This window comes from Aspergillus welwitschiae (genome assembly GCF_003344945.1).
Source record: "Aspergillus welwitschiae strain CBS 139.54b unplaced genomic scaffold BDQ94scaffold_41, whole genome shotgun sequence".
NCBI lineage: Eukaryota > Fungi > Ascomycota > Eurotiomycetes > Eurotiales > Aspergillaceae > Aspergillus > Aspergillus welwitschiae.
In genome coordinates, this window is record NW_020798735.1 from 110,632 (window position 1) to 137,077 (window position 26,446).

Sequence of the window (26,446 nt, forward strand, 5' to 3'; positions counted from 1 at the left end):
AGGACTGCCTATCATCTAGTCAGGAGTTTTGCTCGCCTAGTATATGAAGTATCGTCATTGAATCATTTCCCTTCCAGTGACAGATGGAATGGAATTAGAGTACGCAATTGTTAGATGGGTCCAAGAGAAAGTGATTCCATCTTCATCATTGACATTAACTATGGAGTATATGAGTCAGGAAACACTGAGTACTACGAAGAGGGATATATAATATTCGAACTCTCCAGCAACAACTACTTGTTTCATGCGAGAGTGACCTACAGCTTCCAATAGAAATCGGATGGCCGATTGAGTGCTGGCACAACCGCGAGTATGAACGGGAGGGAAGGTGGAATTAACTATGCTCGCTGACCAAGCAATCTCGGCATAACTACAAAATACACTATACCTTTTCCGAGTTAGACATTCTTGTGCGGTTCCTCCTGCCTCAGGCACACAGGCAGCACCGTGCAACCCGGACAAACTGCTGGCAACCAGCGATATGCAACCATCCAGAGTCCTTCCCTTTTGGCCGTCGGTTGAGACCAAATGTTGCCATGCCCACGCGCGCAGAGTTGGCAACCCAGGCTTGTGACATCTGCCGGAAGCGCAAGGTCAAATGCAATGTGACTTCGTCATCGACCGATGTCCCTTCCAGATGTGGGCGCTGCGCTAGATTGGACCTGCCATGCACCTTTCTGTCTCCATCCCGGACGCGAGGCCCGAAGAAACGGTACGTTGCTCGGATCTGATTTGACAGTGAGTGGTCAATCGCTAACGCCCACCTCTAAGCTCACGTACAGGATCTCCGGCACAAGAACAGCCAGATTGGGGGACGGGGCCCAGCCGGGCTTCTGGTGCCGTCAATTATCCCACGGATGATGTATGCGATCGGCGCATGTTTTCCTGCATCATGCAGGACTATTTGGACTACCTGTATCCCTTGATTCCAATCGTACATCGTCCGTCTTTCCAACAGTCCTTGCAGCAGGACCGGGATCGTGAGGACAGCGGATTCCTCGGGCTCGTCACCGCCATCGCTGCGGTGGTTATCGCCACTATGCCTAGCAGATTTCATTTCTATCGATCTGCGACCCCGCCGTTAAGATTTACGTCGCGCAGGGACATGGTCCGTCATTGCTATGACAAAATCCTGCGGCTGAGGGACTCGACCTACTTTGACCACATCAACTTCCAGAAGTTTGCCATCTCATACTTGCTGTATGCTGCCTTTCGGCAGTTGGGTGATCATAACTGGTCCCGCATGCTAGATGTGGAGGCAACACAAATTGCTCGCTTGCTAAACCTTCATCGAATCTCTGAATATGATGGACTTAACTGCATTGAGACTCAACTGCGGAAAAAGGGCTTCTGGTTGATCTTCTACGGATTTGTGTAAGTGTGCATCACCCGGAGCGTAGCCGTCAGTCTCGCTCATTCAATCCAGTCATAATCAATTGCAGAACGTGCTAGGAGAGCGGTTGTCGTATCTTGACCCCATCGTTCTCCATTCCATTAACCCGGAAGATCTCATGCCACTCGAAGTCGATGACGAAATGATCTTCGAGAACGAGGTGCTCATGCCACCGTCCCATACTCCATGCCTGGTAACGGGGTTTATCCTCCATTCCAGGGTTTTCTGGGCTGCGATTAGGAGCACCTGTCCAGAATCACCGGCTGAGCCGTGCCCCTGTGTGAGGGCCCGCGATGCAGCCGTGCAGGTTGCTTACATCCAGGATCGTCTTCATAGTCTACGGTTTTTACTGGAGGATATCCCCCCTCTCCTCCGGCCATGGCAGCCACCAGATAGCCAGGCTATCTCCCATGAAGGTGGCAGCACTGGTGTTACGGAGATGACGCAGTCACACTTTGCTTCTATGCGAGCAAATTTACATGTCACGCACCTGTGGCTACAAAGCTTGCTTGTTGATCAGTTGGAGGCGGCGCAGGCGCACAAATTAGAGCCGTCACTAGTTTCTACCAACCACGTACAACCAATGATTGACGCAAAAGCGTTGTGGCTCCAGAGGGAGGGCCTTTGTCGTCAACTATTCTGCATCCTATACAGCCTGCCCCAGATCAACTTGGAAGCGAACGGTCTACATTTGGCGTACAAAGTGCGTGATATTGCGGCGGGCCTGCTGGTATGCCCATTTCATCCCGCCGGCCCGGAAGCGGAGCGAGCAACCGAGTATCTACGACAATCGACCGACATCTTGTCCCGCCTGGACAGCAGCGAAGGCATGGTCACGATGCATCTGCAGACTTGGATAGATACAGATCGAATCAAAAGTAGTTAATACTCGTGTCAGCGTGCTATTCTGTTGATACAGTTCTGCTCAGAGCCCCGACCAGAAAGTGGTCTCGCTCAATTCAATGGGGCTCTCCAAGAACGCTCCACGGCTACTGGTTCCCAGCATGATTCGATAAGTGCCACTGTGACTGCACCAGCTACTGCTCTTCTCATCCCAGAAGCTTGTCGCGCGGACAAGATCTAGCGGAATCTGCACCACGTCTTCCGCACCAGGCTCTAACCAGACCTTTCGGAATTCCTTCAACTCCTTCTGTGGTCGCTTGATCGGCGGCGAGACTGGGGCCACATATAATTGTATCACCTCCGCTCCAGCCCTGGATCCGGTATTGCGCAATGTGCAGATGGCATGCAGTGAATTGGAATCCCTTTCGAAGGACAGGCCCGATAGTTCGAACGTCGTGTACGAGAGACCGTGGCCGAAAGGAAATAGCGGATCGATCTCAATCTCATCATAGAATCGGTAACCGACATAGACGTCCTCACCATACAGGACTCTACCACCCTCGGATCGGTAGTTGAAATAGGTAGGGTTGTTTTTGACGTGGCGGGGGAATGTGAGTGGAAGTTTGCCAGACTACGAACGTCAGATGAGTTAGCAGCGCCAGAAATGGCTGGAAAGGAAGAGCTTACCGGGTTCACATCACCGAAGATGACATCTGCAAGGCCATTACCAGTTTCGTTACCCCCGTACCAGGCGTGCAGCACAGCCTTTGCGTTCTGAATCCAGGGCATCTCCACGGGAGTTCCGCTTTGCAGAACTACGACAGTATCCGGGTTGACCTCCAACACACGAGAAATCAATTCATCTGTATGTGGTGGCAGGCCCATGCTTGTGCGATCCTCGCCCTCCGATTCCCATTCTGCACTCAGCCCCGCCACGAGGACGACCTGGTCCACCGATGCAGCCAGCTGCACTGCTTCTTCGATGCCTGTGTGAGGCGAGAGCTGCTTACAAGCGCCGAATCGGAAGCCACCGTGACCAAAGTCGACTACCCCGGGAACCTTGAATGTGCTCGTTTTAGCACATCCCCACTGCACATGGACCTTGTACTGCCGGCCGGCCGTGAGTTCCAGTGTGCCTCTTTCTTCCATAGTGCCGCTCCCGAGGAAGCTAGGTCCCGCCCTTTGTACATCGGCGTTATTGACTAGCAGTTTGCCATCCACAAAGAGCTTGCCTGTGCCTTGCACACAAAGACCAAAGTCGTACATGCCGGATTCCTCTGGGACAAAGTATCCCTCCGCGTCCGCAAACCACACGGGTTGTAGCTTTGGATGGTTGTAATCAAGGAAGAATACCATTGAATCTGTTTCGTGTCGTTCCTCTAGCGGTACTCTGTTCGCTACGGTAGGTGGATCATTGAAGATTCTCAAGGTGAACCCGGTAAGGCCATCGTGAGTGCGCAGACGTTTCCCCAGCAGGGGCAGGTTTTGATGTCCGTATATCCCCTGGGCGAACTCCACGCCGCCTGAGGCTGAGTTCGAGATTCCCTCAAAGGGAGTTACAGCTTCGTAGGGGTTGAGCGCCGCACTACCCCCTCCACAGTAGGTAGCAATCTTGGAATTAGGGCCGATGACGGCTATCTTCTTGGTCTTGTCTAGCGGGAGAATGTTGTCATCGTTCTTGAGCAGGACAACCGCTTCCGAGGCGATCTTCCTCAGTAGCTGTCTATCCTCGGCACGGTTCAGCTGCAACTCCGGGGCGCGCTCAGGAATACCTGATCGGCTGGCTTGCTGGACCAGACGCAGCACAGCGCGAACACGGGCATTTACCGTCGCCATGGGAACTTTATTTGCGGTGATTGCATGTGTCAGGGCACCGCCGCGCCATCTTGTTGGCCCCGGCATTTCGAGATCCAATCCAGCGTGGATGGCCTCGGATGTGCTATAAGTTCCAAACCTGCCAGCGAACGTCAGCGAGAAATTAATTTGGAGCATGCATGGCTGCAGCCTACCAGTCGCTCATCAGCAAGCCCTCCCAGCCCCATTCTTCACGTAGAATGCCCTGCAGAAGCGTCGGACTTTCTGATGCATGAACCCCGTTCACTTTGTTATATGCCGTCATGATCGCTTCCGGCTTTCCCAGGGCGATGGCGATCATGAAGGGCAGAAGGTAGATCTCCCTCAGCGCCCGATCGGTGAGAATAGAATTAACGGCCATTCGCTCATGTTCCTGGTCATTGCATACAAAGTGTTTGAGCGTTGCAACGATGTTCTCCTCCTTTAAGCCCTTGCAATAATGACCTGCTATGATTCCCGACAGCAGCGGGTCTTCTGAGAACGACTCGAACCCTCGGCCTCCCAGCGGGCCTCGCTGAATGTTTATCGTCGGGCCTAGGATAACATGAGCGCCTTTAGCCTTGGCCTCCGCCGCTAGCAGGTGTCCAACCTGCACAGCAAGATTTCTGTCAAACGTTGCTCCTATGGCTGTACCACAGGGCAGACAGGCTGCCGGAACGCTGCCAAAGAAGCGGGTGCCGCGGACGCCATTCGGGCCATCAGAGAGTCGAATGGACGGGATGCCGAGTCGGGGGATTGGGACGGTGTGCCAAAAATCGTCACCTAGCCAGAGGCTGTCAGCTTCCATTATGGTGTGCAGTTGTGCATTGCGAGACATACCCGTTAGAAGAGCAACTTTCTCATCTAGGGTCAGTTGCTTGATGAGCTCCTCAATATCGGCATTTGCGATTTGGACAAACGACTTGTCCGTCTCGGCGGCGGCATGTACGCAAGGCATGATGCTTGCAGTCTGCTACGGCCGTGTGGAAGGGAGTGGTATCTCGGGAGCTGGAACAAAATGCTCGCAGATTTCCAGCATGCTAACCGGCCATGGGCACGCCATCTAATTAAGTTCTTGCGGTCATGGGGGATGGACATCGCGGGTGCGTCTTACGGAGTACATGGGAGCTCGCACTCTGCCGACCGAGACCAGCATGAATGGGGTGATCTTTGGGTCGACGGGCCAGCTCCACCAGCTCCGGCAGTTCTGATTGCTTCTCAACGGCCATCCAGACCCATCTCGACTGGACTTTTAGAGCTTCTCCAATTCTCCGTTTCTCCGTTTCTCCTTTTCTCCGTCTGTCTCCCGACATGCTGGCCGATGCCCTACCCCGACTTCCCCCAGTTCTCCACACCTTCCTCACCTGCCGTACCCCAGCTGAACGTGCGTCGGTGGGTTCAGCACTTTGATGAGCCGTCCAGCATCTTCCACGCCATGGGTATGGGTAAACCCGCCTCGCTACGATTGGTGGTATTCACATGGCTTTGGTTCCCGAATTATATGCAGGGTTACGAGCTCACTAGTAGCATTAACGGCATCGCTCAACAGCCGTCCTGACCGAGAAGAGCCACACGAGGCGTAGCCAGCGGGGGTGCGAAGGGTTAAACCGCCGACATATCGACGCCTCCCAGGCCACCCTTGAAATAGCCTGTGCCTCCTCGAATTTTGCTTGTGCTGAGATTTAGTTTCTTTTCCAAACGTCGTCGAAACCGACCATGGGCATCAGCAAAGCAGACATGACGAGCAAACATGCAGGAGAGGACCACCTCGCGGCGGTCCTCCCTCCAGGTCCTGCATGGTACAAGCAGCCTCACTTGGTGCGGCTCAACCTCATCATTCTCTCATTGGTTATGTTCTCGTCCGCCAACGGCTATGACGGATCTCTCATGAACGGTCTTGAGGCCTTGGACCAGTGGAAGGCCTTTATGAACAATCCTACCGGAGCAAGGCTGGGCTGGCTGAATGCCATCTACTGGCTTGGCTGCGGCATTGGTTACCCAACTGCAGCCTGGATTTCCAACCGGTATGGCCGCAAGCCAGGCGTCTACATCGGATATCTCTTCTTGACGCTGGGCTGCGTCCTCCAGACTGCTGCTCCCAATGTAGTTGCGTTTATGCTTGCTCGGCTCTTTCTGGGGGGTGCGTCTGCCCTGTTCGGTAATGCCGTTCCTCTGCTCATCAACGAGATCGCCTACCCGACTCACCGCGGCATGCTCAACTCGCTGTTCATGTCCGGCTGGTATGTCGGTGGGACTGTCGCTGCTTGGGTCGTCTTTGCCTCTCGTACCTACGACTCTTCCTGGGCTTGGAGACTCCCTTCTGTCCTCCAAGCCCTAGTGCCCGTCGTTGGACTGCCGGGGTTCCTCCTGGCCCCGGAAAGTCCTCGCTGGTTGATCTCGGTAGGACGCAACGAAGAGGCCCGGGCAATCCTTACCCGCTATCACGCTGCTGGCGACGAGACCTCTCCCCTTGTGGCATATGAATTTTCCGAGATCAGTTCCACCATCCGAGCGGAACAAGAAGCCCACAGCAGTGCCAGCTACATAGAGATGGTAAAGACACCGGGAAACCGCTGGCGCCTGATGATCTCTATCACTCTGGGATTATTTGCGCAGTGGTCTGGCAACGGAGTGGTCTCGTATTACCTGTCGCTCATCCTGGACTCGGTTGGAGTCACCAGTGTCCGTGACCAGACGCTCATCTCGGCCTGTCTGCAAATGTGGGATTTGATTTTCGCTGCCCTGGGAGCGTTCCTGATCGACCGACTCGGTCGCCGCCCGCTGTTCCTGGCCTCGGCGGTCATCATGTTCGTCAGCTACGTGATGGTGACAGCGCTCTCGGGATCTTTCAAGGCGACCAATAACGCGGCCACGGGGGCTGCTGTAATTCCGTTCTTGTTTATCTTCTTTTCAGGATATTGCATTGCTCTGTTAGTACCACCACCACCAGCAGCAGCAACTTAGTGTTTACGCTAACGTGATGATCTAGCACACCTTTTCTTACCTCGTATCCCTGCGAAATCTGGCCGTTCCGACTACGATCCCGCGGTCTGACAGTCACCTGGGTGGCGACGATTGTCGGCATGTTTTTCAATACGTTTGTGAACCCGATTGCCCTGGACGCGATTGAGTGGCGGTATTACATTGTGTTTATTGTGGTGTTGGTGCTGTTCGGAGTGACTGCGTTCTTCTTCTACCCAGAAACAAAGGGATACACGTTGGAGCAGGTCGCAGTGATCTTTGATGGGCCAGGGGTAGAGAGGGGAGAAGATGAAGAGAAGAAAGTGGATAGTGTGCATGAGGAGAGTGTAACTAGTCCCTGATACTTTTGTCTGCGCTGTACTCCCACACTACATATCAACACAATATCATCGAAGATAGTAGTAAGTACTATCTTCCATCCAACACCCGCTCCACATCCCCCGGCAAATCATAATCAAACACCTCCTGCTGCTGCCTCCCAAGCAACCCTGGAAAGAACCCTACGCCCCAGACGACACACATTAGCATATTCCCCATACACAACATCACCAAAGGAGTAAATAGAAAGAGAACATACCCATAACCCACATCACCCAATACATCACCCACTCCCCAACCACCCCCATATCCCTCTTACTATTCTGCATCCCCCTCGCCCGGTCCAATATCCCCCTTACCCTCGGCATCCTCATCTCCACATACCGTTTACACGCCATCTGAATCGCCCGTTTCTCTCCCTCCACCCCACCAGACACCCCTAACATCAGTTGTTCCTGATACCCAATCCCCACCTCATGCGCCACCAACCTTCCCAAAGCCTCCACATCCTCCAACGCCTGGCTCGCCCCCTGTCCCGACGTCGACGGCAACGCATGCGCCGCATCCCCCACCAGCACCACCCCCTCCCTCTCCCAGGTAGGAAGCGGCGGACACGTCCAGGTCGGCCACATTGTCTGCACCTGCACAGAACGGATAATATGACGGACGAGAGGATCAGTCCATGACGAGAACCTGTCCTGGAGTTGGGCCGTCACATCATCCATATCTAGATCTTGGGTATTAGGTGGGGTGGAAGAAGAAGTAGGTGTTGAATATGTAGTCCACCAAGCTAATGTATCCCCGGGCGGGGAGATATGATATGCGGAGCAGCGATCAACAGAGGTAGTAGGCGAGCTAGTAGCGTAGAAGTACCCGAAAAACCCTGTTCCGCTGAAACAGAAGTTCATGGATCCTGGTTCCGGTCGGGGGATGGTTGGTGGGAGGGTGCTGGTGGGGAGGAAGCCGCCGATGCCGATTAGGCCTCTGATTTAGTGGTATTATTATTAGGATGTATGTTCATGGTGTATGGGTGGGGAAGGGGAAGGGGGGGAGGGTGGATGTATACTCGTAATGAGGGGGATACGGATCCCCATCGAAGAGGGCGTGTTTAGAAACACTCTTTAAGCCATCCGCACCGATGACAAGATCTGCGTGTACGGGCTCACTTCCATCAACGAAGGTGACTGTGTTGCGGTGGGTAGGGTGCGCAGTTACACTCGCTACTCGCTTATTGATGATGATGTTGTCTGGCATGCGTTTGCGCAGACATCGCCAGATGTTATGTCGGCTTGTGCCGAGGAGGTGCATTGGGTTAGTAGTTCCATCGCTGTCACTGCTGCTGCTAGTGGTGCTGGATGAAGGGAGTCGCATCAACACCCGGCCGTGTTTGTCTTTCAGGTTGCTGTGATCGACCATGTATCCGCCGCTGACTGCGTCGCGGAGAATGTCCTCGTCGAGGCGTTCGAGTACGCGGAGGCCGTTGGGGGCTACGCCGAGCCCGCCGCCTATGGTTAGGGTTGCGGAGTGGGTGCTGTGTTTGTCATTGGGGCGGTCGTCAGAGGTGGTGTCGATGGTGGTGGGGTATGCTTCGTAGATGGTGTATTCGTGGTCTTGGGGAGGTGAGGATGATGGGGGTGGTGGTGGGAGATGTTTCCGGAGGGTGAGATATGCGGCGCAGCCGGAGATGCCGGCGCCGATAATGATGATTTTCATGTTTTTGTCTTTAGTGTTGTGATGGTGGGGGGGAGTGGTTGGAGGTGGGAATAAGGTCGAGGTGGAGGAGTCATGATGATGTTGTTGCCTACGGGACGATCCGAGAGTCGGAAGTTTAATGCTTGTTACCCGGACGATGTCTACTTTTGGATCTAGAATTTGGTGCATGGCATCTAGCCTATGGTATTATTTTCAGACTAATGTACACAATGTACAGAATGGAGCTTTTCTAAGGAAAGGCCGGCAAGTATGAGCCTAGTAGATCGGGATGTCATACGCATCCAGATCATACAACCAGGTGTCAATCGACTTCTGGTCGTACACGCAGTCCATCACCGTGCCGTTGTTCTTCCACAGCGGGCGCAGAGGCCACGAGCAGATCTTCTGTTCCTCTCCCTCGTAGTCGCCGCTCAGCACCGTTCCGTTCAGAGTCACCGGCTCAATGCCCTTCTCGACCCAGTTCATCAGATCGCCGAGAGAGTTCTGGGGGTAAGGACCATTGGGCTGCAGGGAGTTGGTGTTGCAGTGGGAGGCACCGGGGACCAAGTAGAGGCGGTAGAACTCGTTCAGGGCTTCGACCGAGGCGTTGTAGGTCTTGTTGGGGAACATGGTGTCGCGGACGGACTCGAAGTAACGCACCGAAGAGGCAGGAGGGATGCTGTTGTCCGATTCGCCGTGGTAGTGGATCACCTTACCACCGGCAGCCTGGAAGCGGGACAGATCGGGCCAAGTGGTCTGCAGGACATCCTCGTAGCGCTGGAGACCCTCGAGCATCCAGTCACGTAGGGTGTCGTAGGTGACGTTGTCCAGGTTCGAGAGGTTGTCAAGATCCAGCAGCTGCAGTCCGTGAGTCACCCACTCACCACCCAGCTCAGAGATGTCAATCCCGTAGGTGCCGGTGGTCGAATCGTACGAGGTCTCTGCGTCGGTGAACTCGGAGCCAATGCGGTACCAGAAGTAGGCCTGGCGACCCTCAGAGTCCTTCAGTCCGTCCAGAATGGTTTGGGCGACGCGCACACCCTCAGCAGTGATGGTGCCGTTCTGGGCCGGGGTAGTCACACCCATGCTGGTACTGGCGTTGCAGGCGTAGGGCTTACCGATGGTCGACTTGAGGTCGAAGTTGAGCTGGCAGAGATCCGTGCGGGAGATGACGCCGTCCTTGCGGCCATCGAGCTCATCACAAGCGTCGATGATCAGAGTCACCATCTCAGAGAACTCGCAGTTCTCAGGGTAGTAGTCGAGGGTCTGCTCGACGACCTGGGGCACCAGGTGGTTCACCTGCTGCTGGCCATAACGGATGGCAGGGGCACCAATGACGGCACCATCCCACTCCTCGGGGAAGCGCTGCACCTGACTCCAGCCCTCACGGCCACCCTCGGAGCAGCCCTGGTAGTAGGCGTAGAGCTTGTCGGACATGCTGTAGAAGTTCTTGGTGAAGGCCTTGCCGATGGAGGACATCTCGTGGTGAGCCTGGTAGCCGAACATGTACAGAGCGTCGTAGTTGGCGGTACCGTTCACCAGGGGGTACACAGAGGAGAATTGGGTGTCGAAGCTGCCAAAGCCACCGTCGGTCCGGCCGGCGACGGCACCGTAGGGAAGACCAGCAGGCACGTTGGAGGCAACGTTGATGGCAAAGCCAAAGCCACCGGTGGACACCCAGCGGTTCTGGAAGTCGTCAGGAGTGGGCATCCAGAATTGCAGCAGGACGCTATCGTCCTTGCCCGCATGAGAATAAGTCATGGTGATATTGCAGTAATCATAGGTACCGGCCGGGTAGTAGTCGGAACCGGCGGTGGATTCATTGTAAACGGGGGCCGCGGTGATACTGGAAGGGTTGGTGACCACTCCCTGCACCAGGCCGGAGACAGGCACAGCGGCCTTCGCATGAGCAGTGGTACAGACATCTTCAAGAGTCGCGGCGCGCGCGAGGGCCGCCGCAGAGACGGTCCAGAGGAGGAACTTGGACATAATGAACGTATGACCAAAAGGTGAAAAGAGGGACTGAAGGAGGGACTGGTTTGGGTGGAAAAGATTGATTGCAGATGGGATACCGTAGCCATTATATACGCCTGAGAGGGGAATCGGATGGTTCTGCAACCACCGGGAGCAACGTAATCCACCCCACCCACGAAGCATTGGAAACAACCATCTTGATTGAGGATGCGGTCGTCCGCCGGTTCGGATGCAACCGAGAGAACGGATTCCGGCCGATGAACCTGAAATGGGCAAGGTTTGGATGCTGCCTGGAGACTGGCGGAGAAGGAAATAAAGAATGGATCAAGGATGACGAGGCCCTGCAGGTACAGGTTCTGCAACTGATGATCAGACGAGATCGGGGTCTCAGCGGTTGGCATGACTGGGGGATTAAGCTTAAAGCTGGTCCACCAGGAGAGGAGCGTTGAAACGGACTAACGTGGTTGGCGGCGATCATCTTCCGCAAAGGTGAAAGTCTCCGCCGCACCCTCCCGCTTTATCAGGAAGAATCTCGGCCAGGGCTGCTCGGTTCCTGCCAGAACTGCATGGGTTCCATGCATTGAGAACGATGCCCTGCGCTCTAATCTCCGAATCACCTCGGTTGACGTTGCCCAACACAGACAGCCAACCAATCCAGTGATCCCATGAGTAGACCATGAGACCCGGATTCTTCTAATCAATTACCCAATCAATATCCATCAATGTTTGGAGTATACAAGCTAGGGGTTATGGGCAGGTCAGGAACCGCAGTCGTACGAGGAGGAAGGTTGCAAGATGCGAAAATAGGCAAACTAAGTATGGTCCGGCTATCGGAGATGGGATGATTACAGAGGGTGAATCCAAATTGTACGCCCCAGCTGTCCTGTTGCATGCCATGGCTCTCGAAAGATATCCCAGACAGGATATCAGATCCTTCTCACAGACTGAATGTATTCGATTGCGACTGGCGTGACGACGAAAGCAGCTGCGAGAGGCCTAGGTAGCAATCAGAGCCATGGTCTGTTGTGGGGCAACACGTTGCAATTGTATTGTGAACCCTACAAGGTTGGACTGAAAGCAGTCAATCCATTGTGTTGGTTGGCTGCGGCAGGTTCGAAGCACGATTCCCTGCTTATGCCGCTGCTGTAGCTTGTCTGCAGTAGCAGATTTCTTCTCGGATGCTGCATCACCAGATAATGCCGACATCACCATGATATTCCGGGGTCACTGTTCCACTACTAGAATATGACCTTGTCCTCAGTTCTGCCCCAGACTGATTGACCAACAGAGGCAGTAAGCGGTATCCCTTCTTCTGGTCAGGAATCTGCAGAGTCTGCTGCTCTTGGGATGTTTCCGGCAAGCAGGGTCCCAATGCGCACTGAGTAGGTAGGTCTATGGTGGAATGATGCGTCCAGACCCACAGGGGTATTCTGGAATCGTCTAGTCTGATAAAAGGGTATATTTGTGGGGAGACCAACATGCAAAGGCAGCAGATGACTGGCGCAGATGCAGTTAGCACGTGACTCGCACGAACAATACTTGCGCCTCAGGCAGCCATTTCAGGGAGAACCGTGGATGGAACAGCCATGGAAGAATGGCACCTTGCCAGAGTTTTCTTCTTTCTTTGCATGCACGAGCACAATACCATTCCCAGTGGCTTTGTACAAGGGAAAAGAATTACCTAGCGGGCCCCGAGGTTGCCCGATGCAACCAGTGCTGCAATCGGACAACCTCTTAAGAAAGATGTTGCACTGGAGGAATCATCTCACACCGCCTCCAGAAGAAGAAGGACCATTTCTGCAACATGACTATTCTCGATCGGGACAGCATTTAAACCTGCAGAAAATCGGAGTCTCAAACAATGATGGCCAGTTGTTGCTTCGAGGATTCTAATAGGAATTTGCAACCGGCAATAGATTCTGGATTTGTCGTTTTACTTTGCAGAAATGTGCAATAGTACGTAAAAAGAACCACCAGTGAGATTCTCATGTCATGGAGACCTGATGTTTGTTTCACCAGTCTCTACTATATATATGTCCGGCTTCATCAATACTAGCACTACTCCCAAGATGAACTGAGTTTGTGCACGAAATGAACTTACTGTAGTGAACGATGAACCAAATCCACTGTCATTTCTCATGGTCAAATATGCAAATAAAGTATTGAACAAAGAGCGTCTGTCTATTATGTAGCTATCCATTCCGTTGAGACATATAACGAAGATTGGCTAAATACTGGTATAGCGCAGTCCGCAGCACTGTAAGGAAGCGTCCTAGCAAGGGGATCAACGACATCAGCAGCAAGGTTACCTGATACTACACGGGAAGCAAAGATGTGACCTCCATGGGAATAATCGGAGGGATGTAGATGCATTTGGCAGTAACTGCGCAGATGGCAATACCCGAACGAAGATGATATATCCGGACCGGTCAAGGATGTTACTGGTTGAGTAGCAGGGTATCTATCGATTACATTACAAGATTCCACAATTCGGTCGATTGCAATGAGCTTGATCATGCAGCTGGATGGAAAGATCTCAAGTCTAAATTAACATTTGTCTATCATCCGGGCCAAACCATGGCAAGCACACAAAAAGTTTTGAGGGAATATAAAATATGTATCAAGAAGGGAAAAGTCGACCGAAAAAGAACACCGGAACACAAAATCGGGGCTACCCAAAAAAAAGAGAGAAACTCCAATCACCCAGAGAAGAGGGTTGGCGGGGAGGGGGGAAACCCGTGTCATCCGTTCATTTCCTTACAAAGCAGCCAGGGTCATGAAGACGGCCACCACGGCACCGAAGAGGGAGCCGGAGAGGGTGCTGGCACCGCTGAAGGCAGCGGGGGAGGAAGAGCCAGCGGCCGCAGAGCTGCCGGAAGAGGAGGACTGGCCGGAGGTGGCCGAGGTGCCGGTGCTACCAGAGCTGCCCGAACCGCTGGAGCTGGAGCCCGAGCCGCTGGAGATGGCACCGGCGGAGGGACGAGCAGAGGCGGAACCGCTGGGGCGGAGGGGGTAGGTGCCGTTACCGAAGACAGTGCCGTTCACACCGGGGCGGCCAACGGTGAAGGTGGGCTTAGCAGAGCCGGAGGCGGAGGTGGCCCAGGCGGCGGCACCAGAAGAGGCCTGGGAAGAACCAACGGCCTTGCTACCGGCGGCGGAAGAAGCAGCGGCAGAGACAACGGCGGACGAGGAGGAGGTGGTGGAGTTCTTGCAGGACAGGTCGAACAGGGGAGTGGTGGAGAGAGTGCTGCCGACGATACCGAAGCTGGGGTTGGGGGTGTCGGGGGAGGCATCCTGCAGGATGTACCACCAGGTGTTCACGTTGCCGAAGAGAGGGCAGCCAACCTCATCCCAGAAAGTCTTAGCATTGGCGATGGAGGCGACGGCGTCACCCTGGGCGTCACCGCTGACGGGCCAACCAGTCTCAGTGATCCAGACCTCCTTGTCACCAGCGACCGCCTTGGTCTTGGCGACCGACTCCTCGAAGAGGGTCTTGGCGTTGTCGATGGAGTTGGCCATGGAGCTCTGGAAGAAGGGGTAGCCGTCAAAGCCCAGCCAGTCGACGGCCTCGACGACGGCAGAGTTGGAGCTGTTGGTCCAGGAGTCCCAGGTGTCGACGTGACCGATGGAGACGTCGGCGAGGGCGGTGCCGGCGATAACGGAGCGGACCTCCTTGATGTATTCGACGAGCTCGTCGGGGTTGACACCAACACCGGCATCGGCCTCGGCACCCTCGACGGAGTTACGGTAGAGATCCTCACTGCCGACGGAGATACCGACGACGAGCTTGCCGAGCTCCTCACCGTACTGAGAGATGGCGGTCTTCAGGGCGGTGATCTCGTTGTCCATGCCACCACCGGAGGCCCAGAGACCGAGCAAAAGGGAAGTATCCTGGGCAATGGCGGCGGGAATGGCCTCGATGACATCGCTGGTGGAATAGGCTTGCTATAGACGAGTTAGTAAATTGCACCATCATTGTGAAATCCATCTTTTTGATTTGGGGTAAACGTACGATCATGGTGTAGAGACGGGCGGAGGTGAAGCCGGAGGTGCCGACGAGGTTCTTGGCGGCCTTGAACTCGGCCTCGAAGTCGGCCTGGAACTTGGAGCTCTCATCGGAGAACTTGTTGCCGTAGTTGAAACCCTGGTAGGCGGCCTCGGAGGTGGCCAGGGTCATGGCGAAGGCGGCCAGCTGGGCGAGCTGCATCTTGGAGAGCATGGTGACGGTCGTGAAAAAAAAGAACGTAAGGGATTATCAAAATAATGGGTGAGGTAGGGAAAGAGAGTGATACGCTACACAGAGAGCTGAGAGCGAGAAGAGGGAGTGTAAGAAAGAATGGAATGAACAAGGAATAAACCGAGTTCTGAGTTAGAGAGAGAGAGAGAGATGATTGAAGAAGAAGAAGAAAGAGAGAGGAAGAAGAGGAGAAAGAGGAGGAGAAGAAGTAAGATGTATGAGGGGAAAAGAGAGAGCCGACAAGGGAAACGAAACTAAGGGAGGCAACCGAGACATTCTAGACTTCCAGCCCGACCAGATTGGCCTGAACCTGGAAATTCGGCTGCCCCGTCAGTAAATCCTGTAGCCAATGGGATGAGCTCGTGCCTGAGTTGGACTCCACCACACCACTGGGCGAGAGTGGATCTGTGGCTGCCACATGGTCCAATCAGGAATGTCCCCGCCGGGATGACAAAAGAGCGCAGTGGGGTCGGGGTGTGCTTGGCGAAAGCTGGTTGGATCCAGGGACAGCCACGAAATTGACACCCCGGCAGCCGAGTGGCAAATCACAGCGTGGCCTTGAAGACTAACCATCCAATAGTAACGAGATAAAAATAGCAAGCTATTCTTAGGGCCGATGCTTGTTCTTCACAAAAATAAACACACATTTTCATTTCAACGGTAATTAACTGATTTCACTGGATTAAATTGGATTCCCTGGCTGGGGTGGGGGGGGGTGAAGTTGCTTCTAGCCCCGGCCTTCTCCTTATGCCCCTGATTCTCTTTTTCTCCTCATTGTGGATATTGCCATGCCAGTCCATGATGGATTCCGGCACGGGTTCTTCCCTCCCCCCTCTCTCTTTTCCCCCCCCCTCAGTGGAGATTTCATTCAGGGAGGGGAGGTCACTTTTCTTCGGGTTGGGGAGGGAACATCCAGGCCGGGCTTTGACAGTACCGAATTAGGTTTTCCTGTGTTGGTTGACGGGAAAAATCGTCAGCAATCCTTTCCTCGTTGGATGATGGGTTTCCATGTTTGGCCCCAACCCGGATGACGCGGTCAGGCAGGAAATCCATGCAGGTACCGGTCCAGGCACACCCAGGGGTTCCTACAGTAGTGGAGAGTTACTGAGTTACAGAGTAGTAGTACTCCGTAGTTAGTTATCTATCAAAAATCCCCTGCTCGCACTGATCACATTGTCTCGTTGTCAGTCACCAGACAGGTCATCTGCATTTGCATCTGCATCATCGTCATCACAGACATCGAGGCAAGCAACTTCGAGAATATTTGGCCCCCCGGAGGATTGTGCCCTGTCTCGCGGAGGCTGAAACTCGACCCCAACTGTTGCACTGCCATACTTATACGTACTAGTAAGAAGTGTTGGTGTTTCCGATTGCAGAGAATAGAAATTACTGGTAGATCTGGTGGTACCTGAAAATTCAAATATATCTATTTAGTTCCCTATATTGATCTGGCAATCCTCGGAACATGGTTGCGACGGTGAAAATTTTCCATTGTAAGGGTAAGTAACCAAGTGGACAGGCACATGGCTTTGGTTGGGTGGGATCGAGATCTGACCGAGGTTACTTTTTGTTCCTCGACGGGATCTCGACGGTCCCTGAGAGGGACGCATCGAGCAAGGATCGTCCATCTTCTCCTCCACTTCCATCCACCTCCCAGACAGGCTCAATGCATGTACCTGCGCTGGCACCGGTGAGTTGTCTTATCCCATTACGACCCCTGAGTGGTGCCTGATCCAAGCCATTTCAGCAAGTACAAACATCATGCGACCGTGCAAAGTCGCCCTCTAGTTGTAGGAAGTGGCCTCGTGGAGAGTCTATCCAATGCCCCGAGATGTGCCGTTCTTCGTCACCTCCTCCTCGTGGGATTAAACCTTGGTTTTCTCTGGTGCAGGGTATCAGCGGTATCAGGTTATCAGCTGTGCCTATAGTTCTTTCCATGCTTGAGGACTAACGGCTGTCCCTTCAACCGGTGGCATGACGGGTGGTCGCCTTTATACCCTCTCACCTGGGCCGACAGCCCCCAATTCACAATCTGGTCAGCTCGACTGGGTCGGATCATTTCCCAATATCACGGTCGGGAATTGATTCCGTACACTTTTTAGAGACTGACACATCAACAATCAATCCAAACAAGGTTTCTGTAATCGTCTAATGGCACGATTCGCTCTCATCGGACTACCCGAATCAAAGAAGAACTGGCTGTAAGACATTCGTCCACGATGTCTGGTGAGATTTATCGTCAAGACACATGAAAGTTATCCAGACAGTGACTAGTGATTGAATCAGTTGTCTTGTTTGTTGACACCACATGGGATGGACACAGTTCATGGAATGACCTTCCCCTTCTGGCACCGCATAATGAACCGGTCGGGGGCCGTCTCACTGTAAAACCACCCCAAGCCTATAAATAACCTCAATAACGGCCACTCGTCGATCCTATGACGATCCTCCACCTTCACCATCTCATTATATGACATACCAAAATCTGTGGAGAGGCTTCCGACTTCATATCAAAACCTCGCCTGCTGCGGCCCCCAAGGCCCCCAGGTCGTATTCCCATTCCTTTCCGGATTCCTGCGGGCCGAAACGGTTCTGCAGGACTCATTTCTGGATCGCTAAACACCATCCCGGGTCTTTACCGGTCACTAGTGCTTCCTTTAGTTTTTCTGCCCTGCAGAGCATGGGGTCAGGGTCTAACAGTGCACAAGACAACGGTCGGGGGGTCAACCGGAATATCATCATCAGCTCAACGTGGCATTCACCACCTGTCCGGTGAATATACCCGTTTCTAAACTGTCTAGAAAGATCTCTTGCCAAATGAGAAGATGAGAAAATGGAAGAAGGATAGTGTTCAACATCTCTCAACAGCAGTGCTGAATATCAACTCCTCCGCTGATGAAACGGTGACGAGACATCGGATCTCTCGCGACAAGCTCGCTCCGACTCGACTTGGGGGCCAAGCTCCACCAGACCTCAATTCTCCCCGACAGCAAGTGAATGAAGATGATATGAAGCGAGGTGCCATCTCGCTCGACGATGAAGATATAAATTGCCTGCTCGCCCCGGCCATTGCTATCATCACCATCATCTTCCCTCGCATCGTTCCTTAAATTACCTGAATCACTTCCCATCTTCACTTGGCACCTTCTCATCATGGCATTCAAAACCACCGCCGGTCTTGCATTCCTCGCCCTCGCGGGCTCCGTCAAAGCCCAGTCCGTCGATGGCTCCAAGTACAACAGCCCGAGTAACGGTCCCCCGGCCAGCTACTTTGCCGCGGCCACGACCCTGCCCGTCGCGGCCTTGCAGTCGGCTGCAGCCAAGGCGAGTTCGGTGCCATCCAAGGCTACCTATCCCGTCAATACGGATGATGATTCCCCCAAGTCGACCATCCATAGCGATTGGGTGAAGTTCAATCAGGTATGTCCTAATTTACCCTCGGGTTAGAGTGGGCAGTACCCTTGCTAATGACTACAGGGCGCCGCGCTCAGCTGGGTAGCTGACATGGATGTCGACTGTGATGGCATAGACTACAAGTGCAAGGGCAACGGAGATGGTCTGCCCGAGACCAACTGGGGAGCCCTGTCAGCTTATGAGGTTCCCTGGATTGTCATTCCAGACCAGTTTCTCACAGCCAACGAGGACCTACTGCCGGGTAATAACGTTGCCGCAGTGATTTGGTGAGTCTACCCCCATACTTTTGAACCCGCCATGCTGACTGACCTCCTTAGCAACGGCAAAATGTACTACGGCATTCTGGGTGACTCCAACGGCGACGACCCCGAGGTAACCGGCGAAGCCTCGTGGCTCATGGCCCGCACCTGCTTCCCGGACGACGACCTCAACGGAGCCGAGGGCCATGCCGAAGCCGACGTAACCTGTAAGCCCTACACCCGGTGACCTGGGACTTCTCCATCTAATATCGAAACAGACATCGTCTTCACCGGCGACGACGCCGTGCTCCCCAGCAGTGCCCTGAACAAGAACTACATCACCAACTTCAGCACTCTGCGGTCAATGGGCGACAAGCTGGTCGGAGCTCTCGCCTCCAACCTGGGACTGTCCGGCTCCAAGCCTAGCCCCAGCGCCAGCGTACCCTCTCAGACCACCTTGGAGACGAGCGCCGCGACCAGCGCCGCCAGCACCTCGAGTGCCTCAGGCTCCACAGCCACCTGCTCCTGGGAGGGACACTGCGAAGGTACGTGGACGCTCCGATCGATACAAATCCAATGGCTCATACTGATCTGCTGCAGGCGCTATCTGTTCCACTGAGGATGACTGCTCGGATGATTTGGTTTGCGATAGTGGGAAGTGCAGCTCTCCTGACGAGGATGATGGGGACGATGAGGACGATGAGGATGAGGAAGAGAATGACGAGGACGACGAAGACGAAGACGATGAGGATGACGAGGACGATGAGTGATCAACAGGCAAGCTACATCTAGTAACAGGTCAGGGATACTAATCATCCCAGCCCAAAGACCCCTAACCCTCATTTACCAGATGATTAATTTAATAAAAGATTACTATATTCAACAAACCATTCAAAAGAATACCCGCGAACATAACATACCACCCCCCAAAACCTTATCCTATGTATCAATAAACAAAAATAAAATCCTCATTCTTCAAATCCGTCATATCCGAGAACCCCTTATCGTTACCCCCCAGCACATTCACATTCACATTCACATCCTCCACCTCAAGTACCTTCCCCTGCTCCACAGCCTTCTTCCTAAGCATGGACTCATCGACAATCCGAGCCGACTTGCCCAGTTCCGTCCTCCGTCGTGCATGCTTCCGATTCAGATAGATGAGATATAAATTAGCGAGTCTGTGCGGGTCAGCGAACTCCTTTCATCCTCTTCCATATGATCAGGAAGGATAGAACGTACATAGCAAAGACCGCGACCAACACGAACAGGATAAGATTGGATATAAGGCCCGGTCGATATAGCGGTGCTTGGGAGGTGGAGTAGAGTTGGGGGCCAATGACCTGGTCGCATTAGATAAGGCCATGAATTTATATACTTAACCAGGGAGGGGGGCAAAGGAAGCCTACATTGCCAGCACACATCCCAATCAGCACCACAGCTGAAGTGCACTTCCTCTTAGTATCCCCGGCAGTGTTTTGCGCTTCCCAGGCGTAGACGAGGGGCGTTATGGCCGCGAGACAGGAGACCTGTGCATATATATCATCAATACGATCCGTCTAGCCTGCGAGAGAAATAGAGGAAACATAGTACCAAGTAATATCCAAACAAAAGAACACCCTTCTGCTCTCTTGGCACAACAATCATCAATAACGTCCCAATGGCAGAAATCCCCGCAAACAAGGCAATCACGAGCCCCTTCCGCTGGAACCGCGTGGCCAGCCACCCTCCGCCTAGGATGGCGATGACCTGAATAGCGCCGAAGGGGATGTTGAAGAGGATCGTTTCGAACGATCCGTAGCCGAAGGACTTGATGATGAGGTTGCCGAATGTGCTGATACCGCCGCTGGGGATACTGTATTCGGGGTTAGATGCTGCTGTGAGCTATTGGGGGTATGTACGCACGAGATAGTCACGATGAGAAAAAACCACAGCCACGTCTTCACGTCGTATGCCGTCTCCCAGACGTGATCCCATCGCCATTCGCGCGAGATGATCCCCATCTGATTGGCTCGGAGACGTTCCACGGCGATCACTTTCTCGCGTTCAGAGAGGAACTTGGCTTCCATGGGGGAGTCGGGCATGAAGATTAGGACTAGAGTTGAGTAGGCGACGGTGAGGAGACCGCAGAACATGAAGATTATCTGTGTTTTGAGGGTTATTATGTGAATATTATGGATGGGTGGGGATACTCGCCTGGTAGGAGTAGAGGTAGTCGCTGTAGATGTGGCCGAGTCCGTACGTGAATAGACTTCCGACCTATTGGAATAGTTAGGATCGTCTGTATAAGATGATAGTAAGGCTAATACTATAAAGGTGACCCCGTTCATCGCGTTCCATATCGCCGTCCGAAGGGTTTGCTCGCCTCGACGCCACCACATTTGCGTGACGGCCACACATGAGGGTGCTATTTTCGTTAGTCACCATATTGCGGTATACCAGATACAGGATAGGACATACCTATCATAGCCTCAAATGTCCCCAAGGTTAGTCGTAGCCCTAGTAGGCTGGCAAAGTCCGTGCACGCTGCCATGATGGCCAGCGAACTTCCCCATAGCAGCACCGCGGTTCCGATGACTTTCCCTGTTGGGGCCTTGACAAGTAGCAAGGCAGCAAGTGGTTGCACCACTAGTTGGGCAAGATACAGAATAGATCCAAGCCATGAGTACTGCTGGCCGTGCAGATGTGCATCCTCGACGAGGCCAAAAATGGACACGTACGACAGCGTTGATTTGTCCAGTTGTTGGAAGAAGTATGCTCCTAGCAGAAGAGGCAGTATACGGAGATCGATGCGTCTAAGAACGCGCTTTTCTTCTTCTGGGCTGAATGTCCGTTCTTCCTCTTTGACGGTGGCTAGGAAGTCCGCTGCCTTCTCTCTCCCTGTGCCATGGGCCGGGGTGTCCACGGCCGTGATGGCATCGTGGGATTCTTCTGCGCGGGTAGCCATCGCGAATACCAGCTTGCAGATAGGAGAATAGATACTCGGTGACTCTACGTGATTTATATCCTTTCGGCCAAGATAACCCGGCTAAAGTCACTGCACTTCCGTCAATTATAACTTGATCAGATAACTGCCGAGGCTATCTCAGCATCAATCTTGTCGGCTGATCTGACATCGTTACCCCAGATTCTCCAACCCCAGTCTCCCCGCATTCTGGCCTGTTTCCGGTTGATGGAAAAACTCTAGCAGTTAAGCTGCGTGGGGGGAAGTGGGATGTCCGTGCGAGATACCAGATCTGCGCTTCGGGTGAGTGTGTCCCGACAGCATATAAACCCAAATAGCTGTCTCAGCTATGGTCATTCCTCCCCCATGAATATGAACACTCACTTTACGAGCCATCGTTACTCACAACCAGCGGCACCATGAAGAAATACGCCCTCATCGGCACGGGCGGCCGTGCCATGTTCTTCTACACGGCCATCGTGCGCGATTTCTCCAGCACCGCCCGACTCGTCGCTTTCTGCGATACCAACTCCACTCGTTTGGCATACGCCAACTCGCAGATCCAATCGCTGGGTCACGTTGCAATTCCAACCTACAATGCGAGCGATTTTGATCAAATGATCGAGGAGACTCGTCCGGATGAGGTGATCGTCACCACCATCGACCGCACCCACCACCAGTACATCGTCCGTGCCTTGGAGCTGGGCTGTAATGTCATCACGGAGAAGCCGATGACGATCGATGCGCCACGTTGTCGACAGATCTTCGACGCCGTGGATCGGACCCAGGGCAAGGTCCGCGTGACATTCAACTACCGCTACGCCCCGCATAACACGCGCATCGCGGAACTGCTGGCGAGCGGAGCGATTGGCGAGCTCAATGCCGTGCATTTCGAGTGGGTGCTCAACACCTCTCATGGAGCAGACTACTTTCGCCGCTGGCACCGCGACAAGAGAAACACTGGAGGCCTGTTAGTGCATAAATCAACGCACCATTTCGACCTGGTGAATTTCTGGCTCCGGACTCGGCCCGAGTCGGTCGTTGCGATGGGGGATCTACGCTTCTATGGAAAGGAGAATGCAGAGCGACGGGGTGAAACAAGGTTCTACTCACGCTCTCGTGGAAGTGAATTGGCTCGGGATGATCCGTTTTCACTGGATCTTGAGGGCAATGAGAAGTTGAAGGGGCTGTACGCGGATGCAGAGTGGGAAGATGGGTATTATCGGGATCAGAGCGTGTTCGGCGATGGCATCAGCATTGAGGACACAATGGGGGTGATGGTCCGATATGAGTCCGGTGCTGTGATGACGTATAGTCTCACGGCGTATGCGCCTTGGGAGGGATTCCGGGTGAACTTCACTGGGAGTAAAGGTCGGCTGGAGGTGGAGGTCGTGGAACAGTCGTATGTTAATTCGGGTGGTGAGCAGGCATTGGAGGGCGCTCTTGAGCGACAGACTATTCTTCTAAGGCCTTTGTTTGAGAAACCAGTGGAGATTGAGGTGCCTACGGGTCAGGGAGGTCACGGGGGAGGGGATCCCCAGCTGCTGAAAGATCTGTTTGGCACTCCAGATGCAGATCCTCTGGGCAGAGCTGCGACGCATGTTGATGGGGCGTGGTCTATTGCTACTGGGATTGCGGCTAATGAATCTATGAGAAAGGGAGAGGTGGTGCGGGTGAGGGATTTGATGCCGTTGTGATTTTCTTGTTTCAGTTGCTTCGATGAGCTAGAATAGAATGCATAATGGAACCATATGGACACATAGGGACGTAAAGATACTTATTCATAGACGGCATGAACCTGTAACTATCGCGTAACTATTTAGCCGTAAGAGTCCAAGCTCGATGAATGTATGACTTCTAGGCGCTTATCACATCAAATGCGTTACAGGAAGTGAGCCATGCTTGCGAGATGCTCTATGAAATATTAGTCAAACACATTGGAAACCTAGGATAGAGGCATTCTTGGAGCAACGTATCACGGTTACTGCGAGAGGTGTCATTAAGCTACACAGAAAGCTATGAATTGATTTATTTCCAGAATATTCGGAATTCATTCACCCCCCTTGTACGAAGTAACGGCGTATTGCGCAGAGGTGAGTGCAGACTTAGTAATTGTAGAGATCACCATCAAGCTCAGCATCATCACGCTTGTAATTATACAAGTCTCCATCAAGTTCAGCCTTGCTGCGCCTGTAGTTGTAAAGATCACCATCAAGCTCAGCGTTGTTGCGCTTTCTATAGTTGTAGAGATCTCCGTCAAGCTCACTAGTACCCCGTTTGTAGTTGTACAAGTCACCGTCTAACTTGCTGGTAGATCCCACCGCTGCGAGTGTCAGTACAGCCTTTTAAATCAAACAAGATGAGCCACTTACCAGGCAAAGCCGCAGCCATACCGATGGTGAGGCACAAGGACAGTATAATCTTTGGGGTATGCATCGTGGCTGACTTGGAACTAGAGAGATAAGTGGAAGAAGAATGTTACTTTGCGCTTAGCAGCAAGTGAGCTGACGTGGTAGGATGTAGTGGATCCGGGGTCCACGGGAATTTTGCAGCCTTTATATCGACAAATATGGCCTGCTTTTTGCACATCATGTCAGACAAATACTGCACCAAAGTCGGCCATCTGAGCGTAGAATGTTGCGAGTAACCGAGCGTCGTCATCACTACCTGAAATGTGTACGACGATGATGTACAGCACATGCCAGTTACCATTGCCAAGTGTGTGATATATTTGCGTGGATTGACCGTGACAGTGGTAGTGCTCTTGTGGCGACGTTCGCCGTATTGTTTTCTGTTTTCTCTTGCAGCCAAGAATAGGACACAAAAGCATGAGTTGCTTTACGGTTGAACCCTGGCCAACTGAGTGACCAGGCAATAGTTCGCCCTGCTGTGATCCCAACTTTCCTGGAACTGAGTGCAAATATGTGATCCTGCGCTGCTTACACCGATAGTTCAACGGTGATCATCATTGAGACACATGGTGAAGCTTCACCTCATGACCACTGATATGCCGTTAGTCCTAAGCAACCAGGAAATATCTGCACATCATCTAAGCAGATGGCGCAGAATACCTTCGCGCGGGGTAGCCGGCCAAGCATGAAGCTCCAGATGTTCCGGATTGTGTTCCCTTAGACTCGCTGCAGTGATTTGAGTAGTACAGGCTCCTCCGCTCGCTCCATACTTGCATATTGATCCTGCGGGGAAATCCATGCGTCATGGATATGTTTCACAGCTATCCTGTCTGGGGAAGTGAGCAATGGTGGACTTTCCATCAGCAATCTGACTTGAACAATTCCACTCCATTTTCTAAAAGATCCCTCATTGTCTTTGACCTTTTCTTCCTACTAGGACCGCAGAAACTCTCCTCCTCGGCATCCGTGAATAAAATGTCCCTCGCAAGGCTCAGCACAATGTACATGGCTCTGAAAAGAGACAGAAACGACAGCTCCTCCTCCTCCTCCGAGAGGCTACCTCTATCAGACAGCTCAGAAGACTATCACGATGAGTCCTTCGACAAAGACCACTTCGACGATGGCTCCCGCTACGGAGACTATCCACGCAGGTCTCACTTTCAATGGAGCAGCCTATGCTTCCATCTCATTCTTGCTTCTATCTACGGTGCTGCATTCCTAGCAGCAACATACCGATCAACGAGTAGTATCAGACATCACGACAGCAAACCGGAGCATCTTATAGCGTGTAAGTATATATCATCAAGGTCCATCCTAATCAAAATATCACTGACTGAAGCACCTTAGCCCCGTTATGGGAAGCAGTAAAAATAGAGCGAAAAACAATCAACGCCTCGATTGAGAGCGAAAATCCATTCAAGGGTGCTCCATCTGAGGAATTGGACCATGCCTGGCACCAGCTATTCATTAATTCTAACATCCGAGTTACTGCTGAAGATCTGGCGAGAATTAATCGCACGTCTGTCCCACTCAATGATGAGAAGGGAGGCTATTATGCCATTCCAGGTATGTTCCCCCAGCATTGCTTAGAAGACTACTCTGACAGAATAAGATGTATATCACCAGCTCCATTGCCTGGTAAAGTACCTGCCACTTCTTTCCACGCATAGACTAGCTAATAAGAATTACCAGAAATTCCTCCGCCAAGTAGTCTACCACAGCTACTATCACATCGGGAAGCCAACCACCCCTCTTCACATCGGTATGTTCCTATCCACATCTTAAAATGCTCAATGTGCAATAAATAACGGCACTAAAGAGCATTGTATTGATAACCTCCGCCAAAACATCATGTGCAAGGCCGACATCGCTCTCCTAACCTTCACATGGGATCCCACTGACCGTGCCCCGAAACCCAACTTCGTCGTCGAGCACGAGTGCGCTAACTGGGACAAGGTGGATAAATGGGCCGAGGAGCATCGATTTGATATCTTCGATGAGACTGCCCTGATTCATCCCTCTCTGGGACCTTCGTTCCCGGAGAAAGAGTATAAGGCCACGGGGAGGATTCCGGGACATCCAGACTTTCATCCGAATGAATATCATGGGGGTCATAGTAAGGGGACATGATGTGGGGAATACGCTATAGTATTTATTATATAGCGA

The 26,446-nt window shown here is 52.9% G+C and overlaps 13 protein-coding genes across 13 annotated transcripts; 6 read left to right on the forward strand and 7 right to left on the reverse strand.

Annotated features, from left to right (window-relative positions):
- Positions 1–504: 504 nt before the first annotated feature.
- BDQ94DRAFT_183153 (uncharacterized protein) lies at positions 505–2,279 on the forward strand (the record flags this gene model as incomplete). Its single annotated transcript, XM_026774347.1, has 3 exons — positions 505–712; positions 772–1,374; positions 1,427–2,279. The coding sequence occupies exons 1-3, from the start codon at positions 537–539 to the stop codon at positions 2,277–2,279; spliced, it is 1,632 nt and encodes a 543-aa protein (XP_026621891.1). The 5' UTR covers positions 505–536.
- BDQ94DRAFT_183157 (beta-glucosidase H) lies at positions 2,052–5,074 on the reverse strand. Its single transcript, XM_026774348.1, has 4 exons — positions 4,910–5,074; positions 4,246–4,852; positions 2,924–4,190; positions 2,052–2,867 (listed from the first exon to the last, which is right to left on the reverse strand). The coding sequence occupies exons 1-4, from the start codon at positions 5,025–5,027 to the stop codon at positions 2,319–2,321; spliced, it is 2,541 nt and encodes an 846-aa protein (XP_026621892.1). The 5' UTR covers positions 5,028–5,074; the 3' UTR covers positions 2,052–2,318.
- A 711-nt stretch (positions 5,075–5,785) lies between these two features.
- Positions 5,786–7,392, forward strand: BDQ94DRAFT_162482 (general substrate transporter; the record flags this gene model as incomplete). Its single annotated transcript, XM_026769558.1, has 2 exons — positions 5,786–6,999; positions 7,059–7,392. The coding sequence occupies 2 exons, from the start codon at positions 5,786–5,788 to the stop codon at positions 7,390–7,392; spliced, it is 1,548 nt and encodes a 515-aa protein (XP_026621893.1).
- On the reverse strand, positions 7,064–9,140 carry BDQ94DRAFT_93314 (FAD-dependent oxidoreductase). The gene is made up of 3 exons (XM_026776871.1): positions 8,436–9,140; positions 7,629–8,353; positions 7,064–7,551 (listed from the first exon to the last, which is right to left on the reverse strand). The coding sequence occupies exons 1-3, from the start codon at positions 9,080–9,082 to the stop codon at positions 7,460–7,462; spliced, it is 1,464 nt and encodes a 487-aa protein (XP_026621894.1). The 5' UTR covers positions 9,083–9,140; the 3' UTR covers positions 7,064–7,459.
- Positions 9,141–9,159: 19 nt separating this feature from the next.
- On the reverse strand, positions 9,160–11,050 carry BDQ94DRAFT_183159 (Tannase/feruloyl esterase; the record flags this gene model as incomplete). Its single annotated transcript, XM_026774349.1, has 1 exon — positions 9,160–11,050. One exon carries the CDS (start codon positions 11,048–11,050, stop codon positions 9,338–9,340), a length of 1,713 nt encoding a protein of 570 aa, XP_026621895.1. The 3' UTR covers positions 9,160–9,337.
- Positions 11,051–11,680: 630 nt separating this feature from the next.
- BDQ94DRAFT_151293 (uncharacterized protein) lies at positions 11,681–12,440 on the reverse strand. The gene has a single exon (XM_026767734.1). It carries the CDS (start codon positions 12,245–12,247, stop codon positions 12,032–12,034), a length of 216 nt encoding a protein of 71 aa, XP_026621896.1. The 5' UTR covers positions 12,248–12,440; the 3' UTR covers positions 11,681–12,031.
- A 100-nt stretch (positions 12,441–12,540) lies between these two features.
- On the forward strand, positions 12,541–13,137 carry BDQ94DRAFT_151294 (uncharacterized protein; the record flags this gene model as incomplete). Its single annotated transcript, XM_026767735.1, has 2 exons — positions 12,541–12,991; positions 13,055–13,137. A coding segment is annotated over one exon (388 nt), but the record flags the coding sequence as incomplete, so codon positions are not given.
- A 264-nt stretch (positions 13,138–13,401) lies between these two features.
- bgt2 (GPI-anchored beta-1,3-endoglucanase EglC) lies at positions 13,402–15,495 on the reverse strand. Its single transcript, XM_026776872.1, has 2 exons — positions 15,048–15,495; positions 13,402–14,980 (listed from the first exon to the last, which is right to left on the reverse strand). The coding sequence occupies exons 1-2, from the start codon at positions 15,252–15,254 to the stop codon at positions 13,793–13,795; spliced, it is 1,395 nt and encodes a 464-aa protein (XP_026621898.1). The 5' UTR covers positions 15,255–15,495; the 3' UTR covers positions 13,402–13,792.
- Positions 15,496–18,425: 2,930 nt separating this feature from the next.
- On the forward strand, positions 18,426–19,695 carry BDQ94DRAFT_174344 (glycoside hydrolase family 75 protein; the record flags this gene model as incomplete). Its single annotated transcript, XM_026772327.1, has 5 exons — positions 18,426–18,692; positions 18,750–18,952; positions 19,004–19,152; positions 19,204–19,470; positions 19,526–19,695. The coding sequence occupies 5 exons, from the start codon at positions 18,426–18,428 to the stop codon at positions 19,693–19,695; spliced, it is 1,056 nt and encodes a 351-aa protein (XP_026621899.1).
- Positions 19,696–19,871: 176 nt separating this feature from the next.
- On the reverse strand, positions 19,872–21,872 carry BDQ94DRAFT_162486 (putative MFS transporter; the record flags this gene model as incomplete). Its single annotated transcript, XM_026769559.1, has 8 exons — positions 19,872–20,106; positions 20,168–20,268; positions 20,335–20,454; positions 20,519–20,780; positions 20,831–21,069; positions 21,122–21,184; positions 21,235–21,332; positions 21,386–21,872. The coding sequence occupies 8 exons, from the start codon at positions 21,870–21,872 to the stop codon at positions 19,872–19,874; spliced, it is 1,605 nt and encodes a 534-aa protein (XP_026621900.1).
- Positions 21,873–22,263: 391 nt separating this feature from the next.
- BDQ94DRAFT_183161 (Gfo/Idh/MocA family protein) lies at positions 22,264–23,566 on the forward strand (the record flags this gene model as incomplete). Its single annotated transcript, XM_026774350.1, has 1 exon — positions 22,264–23,566. Exon 1 carries the CDS (start codon positions 22,289–22,291, stop codon positions 23,564–23,566), a length of 1,278 nt encoding a protein of 425 aa, XP_026621901.1. The 5' UTR covers positions 22,264–22,288.
- Positions 23,567–23,974: 408 nt separating this feature from the next.
- BDQ94DRAFT_174348 (uncharacterized protein) lies at positions 23,975–24,305 on the reverse strand (the record flags this gene model as incomplete). Its single annotated transcript, XM_026772328.1, has 2 exons — positions 23,975–24,192; positions 24,242–24,305. The coding sequence occupies 2 exons, from the start codon at positions 24,303–24,305 to the stop codon at positions 23,975–23,977; spliced, it is 282 nt and encodes a 93-aa protein (XP_026621902.1).
- Positions 24,306–25,255: 950 nt separating this feature from the next.
- On the forward strand, positions 25,256–26,410 carry BDQ94DRAFT_174349 (oxidase ustYa family protein; the record flags this gene model as incomplete). The annotated part of the gene is made up of 5 exons (XM_026772329.1): positions 25,256–25,568; positions 25,628–25,846; positions 25,893–25,918; positions 25,973–26,042; positions 26,100–26,410. 5 exons carry the CDS (start codon positions 25,256–25,258, stop codon positions 26,408–26,410), a joined length of 939 nt encoding a protein of 312 aa, XP_026621903.1.
- Between the last annotated feature and the right edge of the window lie 36 nt (positions 26,411–26,446).

Excerpts from the sequence above, each read along its gene's own strand:
- BDQ94DRAFT_183157 (XM_026774348.1), bottom strand. The coding sequence starts at position 5,027 with ATGCCTTGCGTACATGCCGCCGCCGAGACGGACAAGTCGTTTGTCCAA. Across the intron at positions 4,853-4,909 it reads GAAAGTTGCTCTTCTAACGG|GTGACGATTTTTGGCACACC; the intron begins GTATGTCTCGCA and ends GCCTCTGGCTAG. Across the intron at positions 4,191-4,245 it reads GGCTTGCTGATGAGCGACTG|GTTTGGAACTTATAGCACAT; the intron begins GTAGGCTGCAGC and ends GTTCGCTGGCAG.
- BDQ94DRAFT_93314 (XM_026776871.1), bottom strand. The coding sequence starts at position 9,082 with ATGAAAATCATCATTATCGGCGCCGGCATCTCCGGCTGCGCCGCATAT. Across the intron at positions 8,354-8,435 it reads CCGTATCCCCCTCATTACGA|AGGCCTAATCGGCATCGGCG; the intron begins GTATACATCCAC and ends CCACTAAATCAG. Across the intron at positions 7,552-7,628 it reads TTGGGTGATGTGGGTTATGG|GGTTCTTTCCAGGGTTGCTT; the intron begins GTATGTTCTCTT and ends TCTGGGGCGTAG.
- bgt2 (XM_026776872.1), bottom strand. The coding sequence starts at position 15,254 with ATGCTCTCCAAGATGCAGCTCGCCCAGCTGGCCGCCTTCGCCATGACC. Across the intron at positions 14,981-15,047 it reads CCCGTCTCTACACCATGATC|CAAGCCTATTCCACCAGCGA; the intron begins GTACGTTTACCC and ends ACTCGTCTATAG.
- BDQ94DRAFT_151293 (XM_026767734.1), bottom strand. The coding sequence starts at position 12,247 with ATGGTGATGTCGGCATTATCTGGTGATGCAGCATCCGAGAAGAAATCT.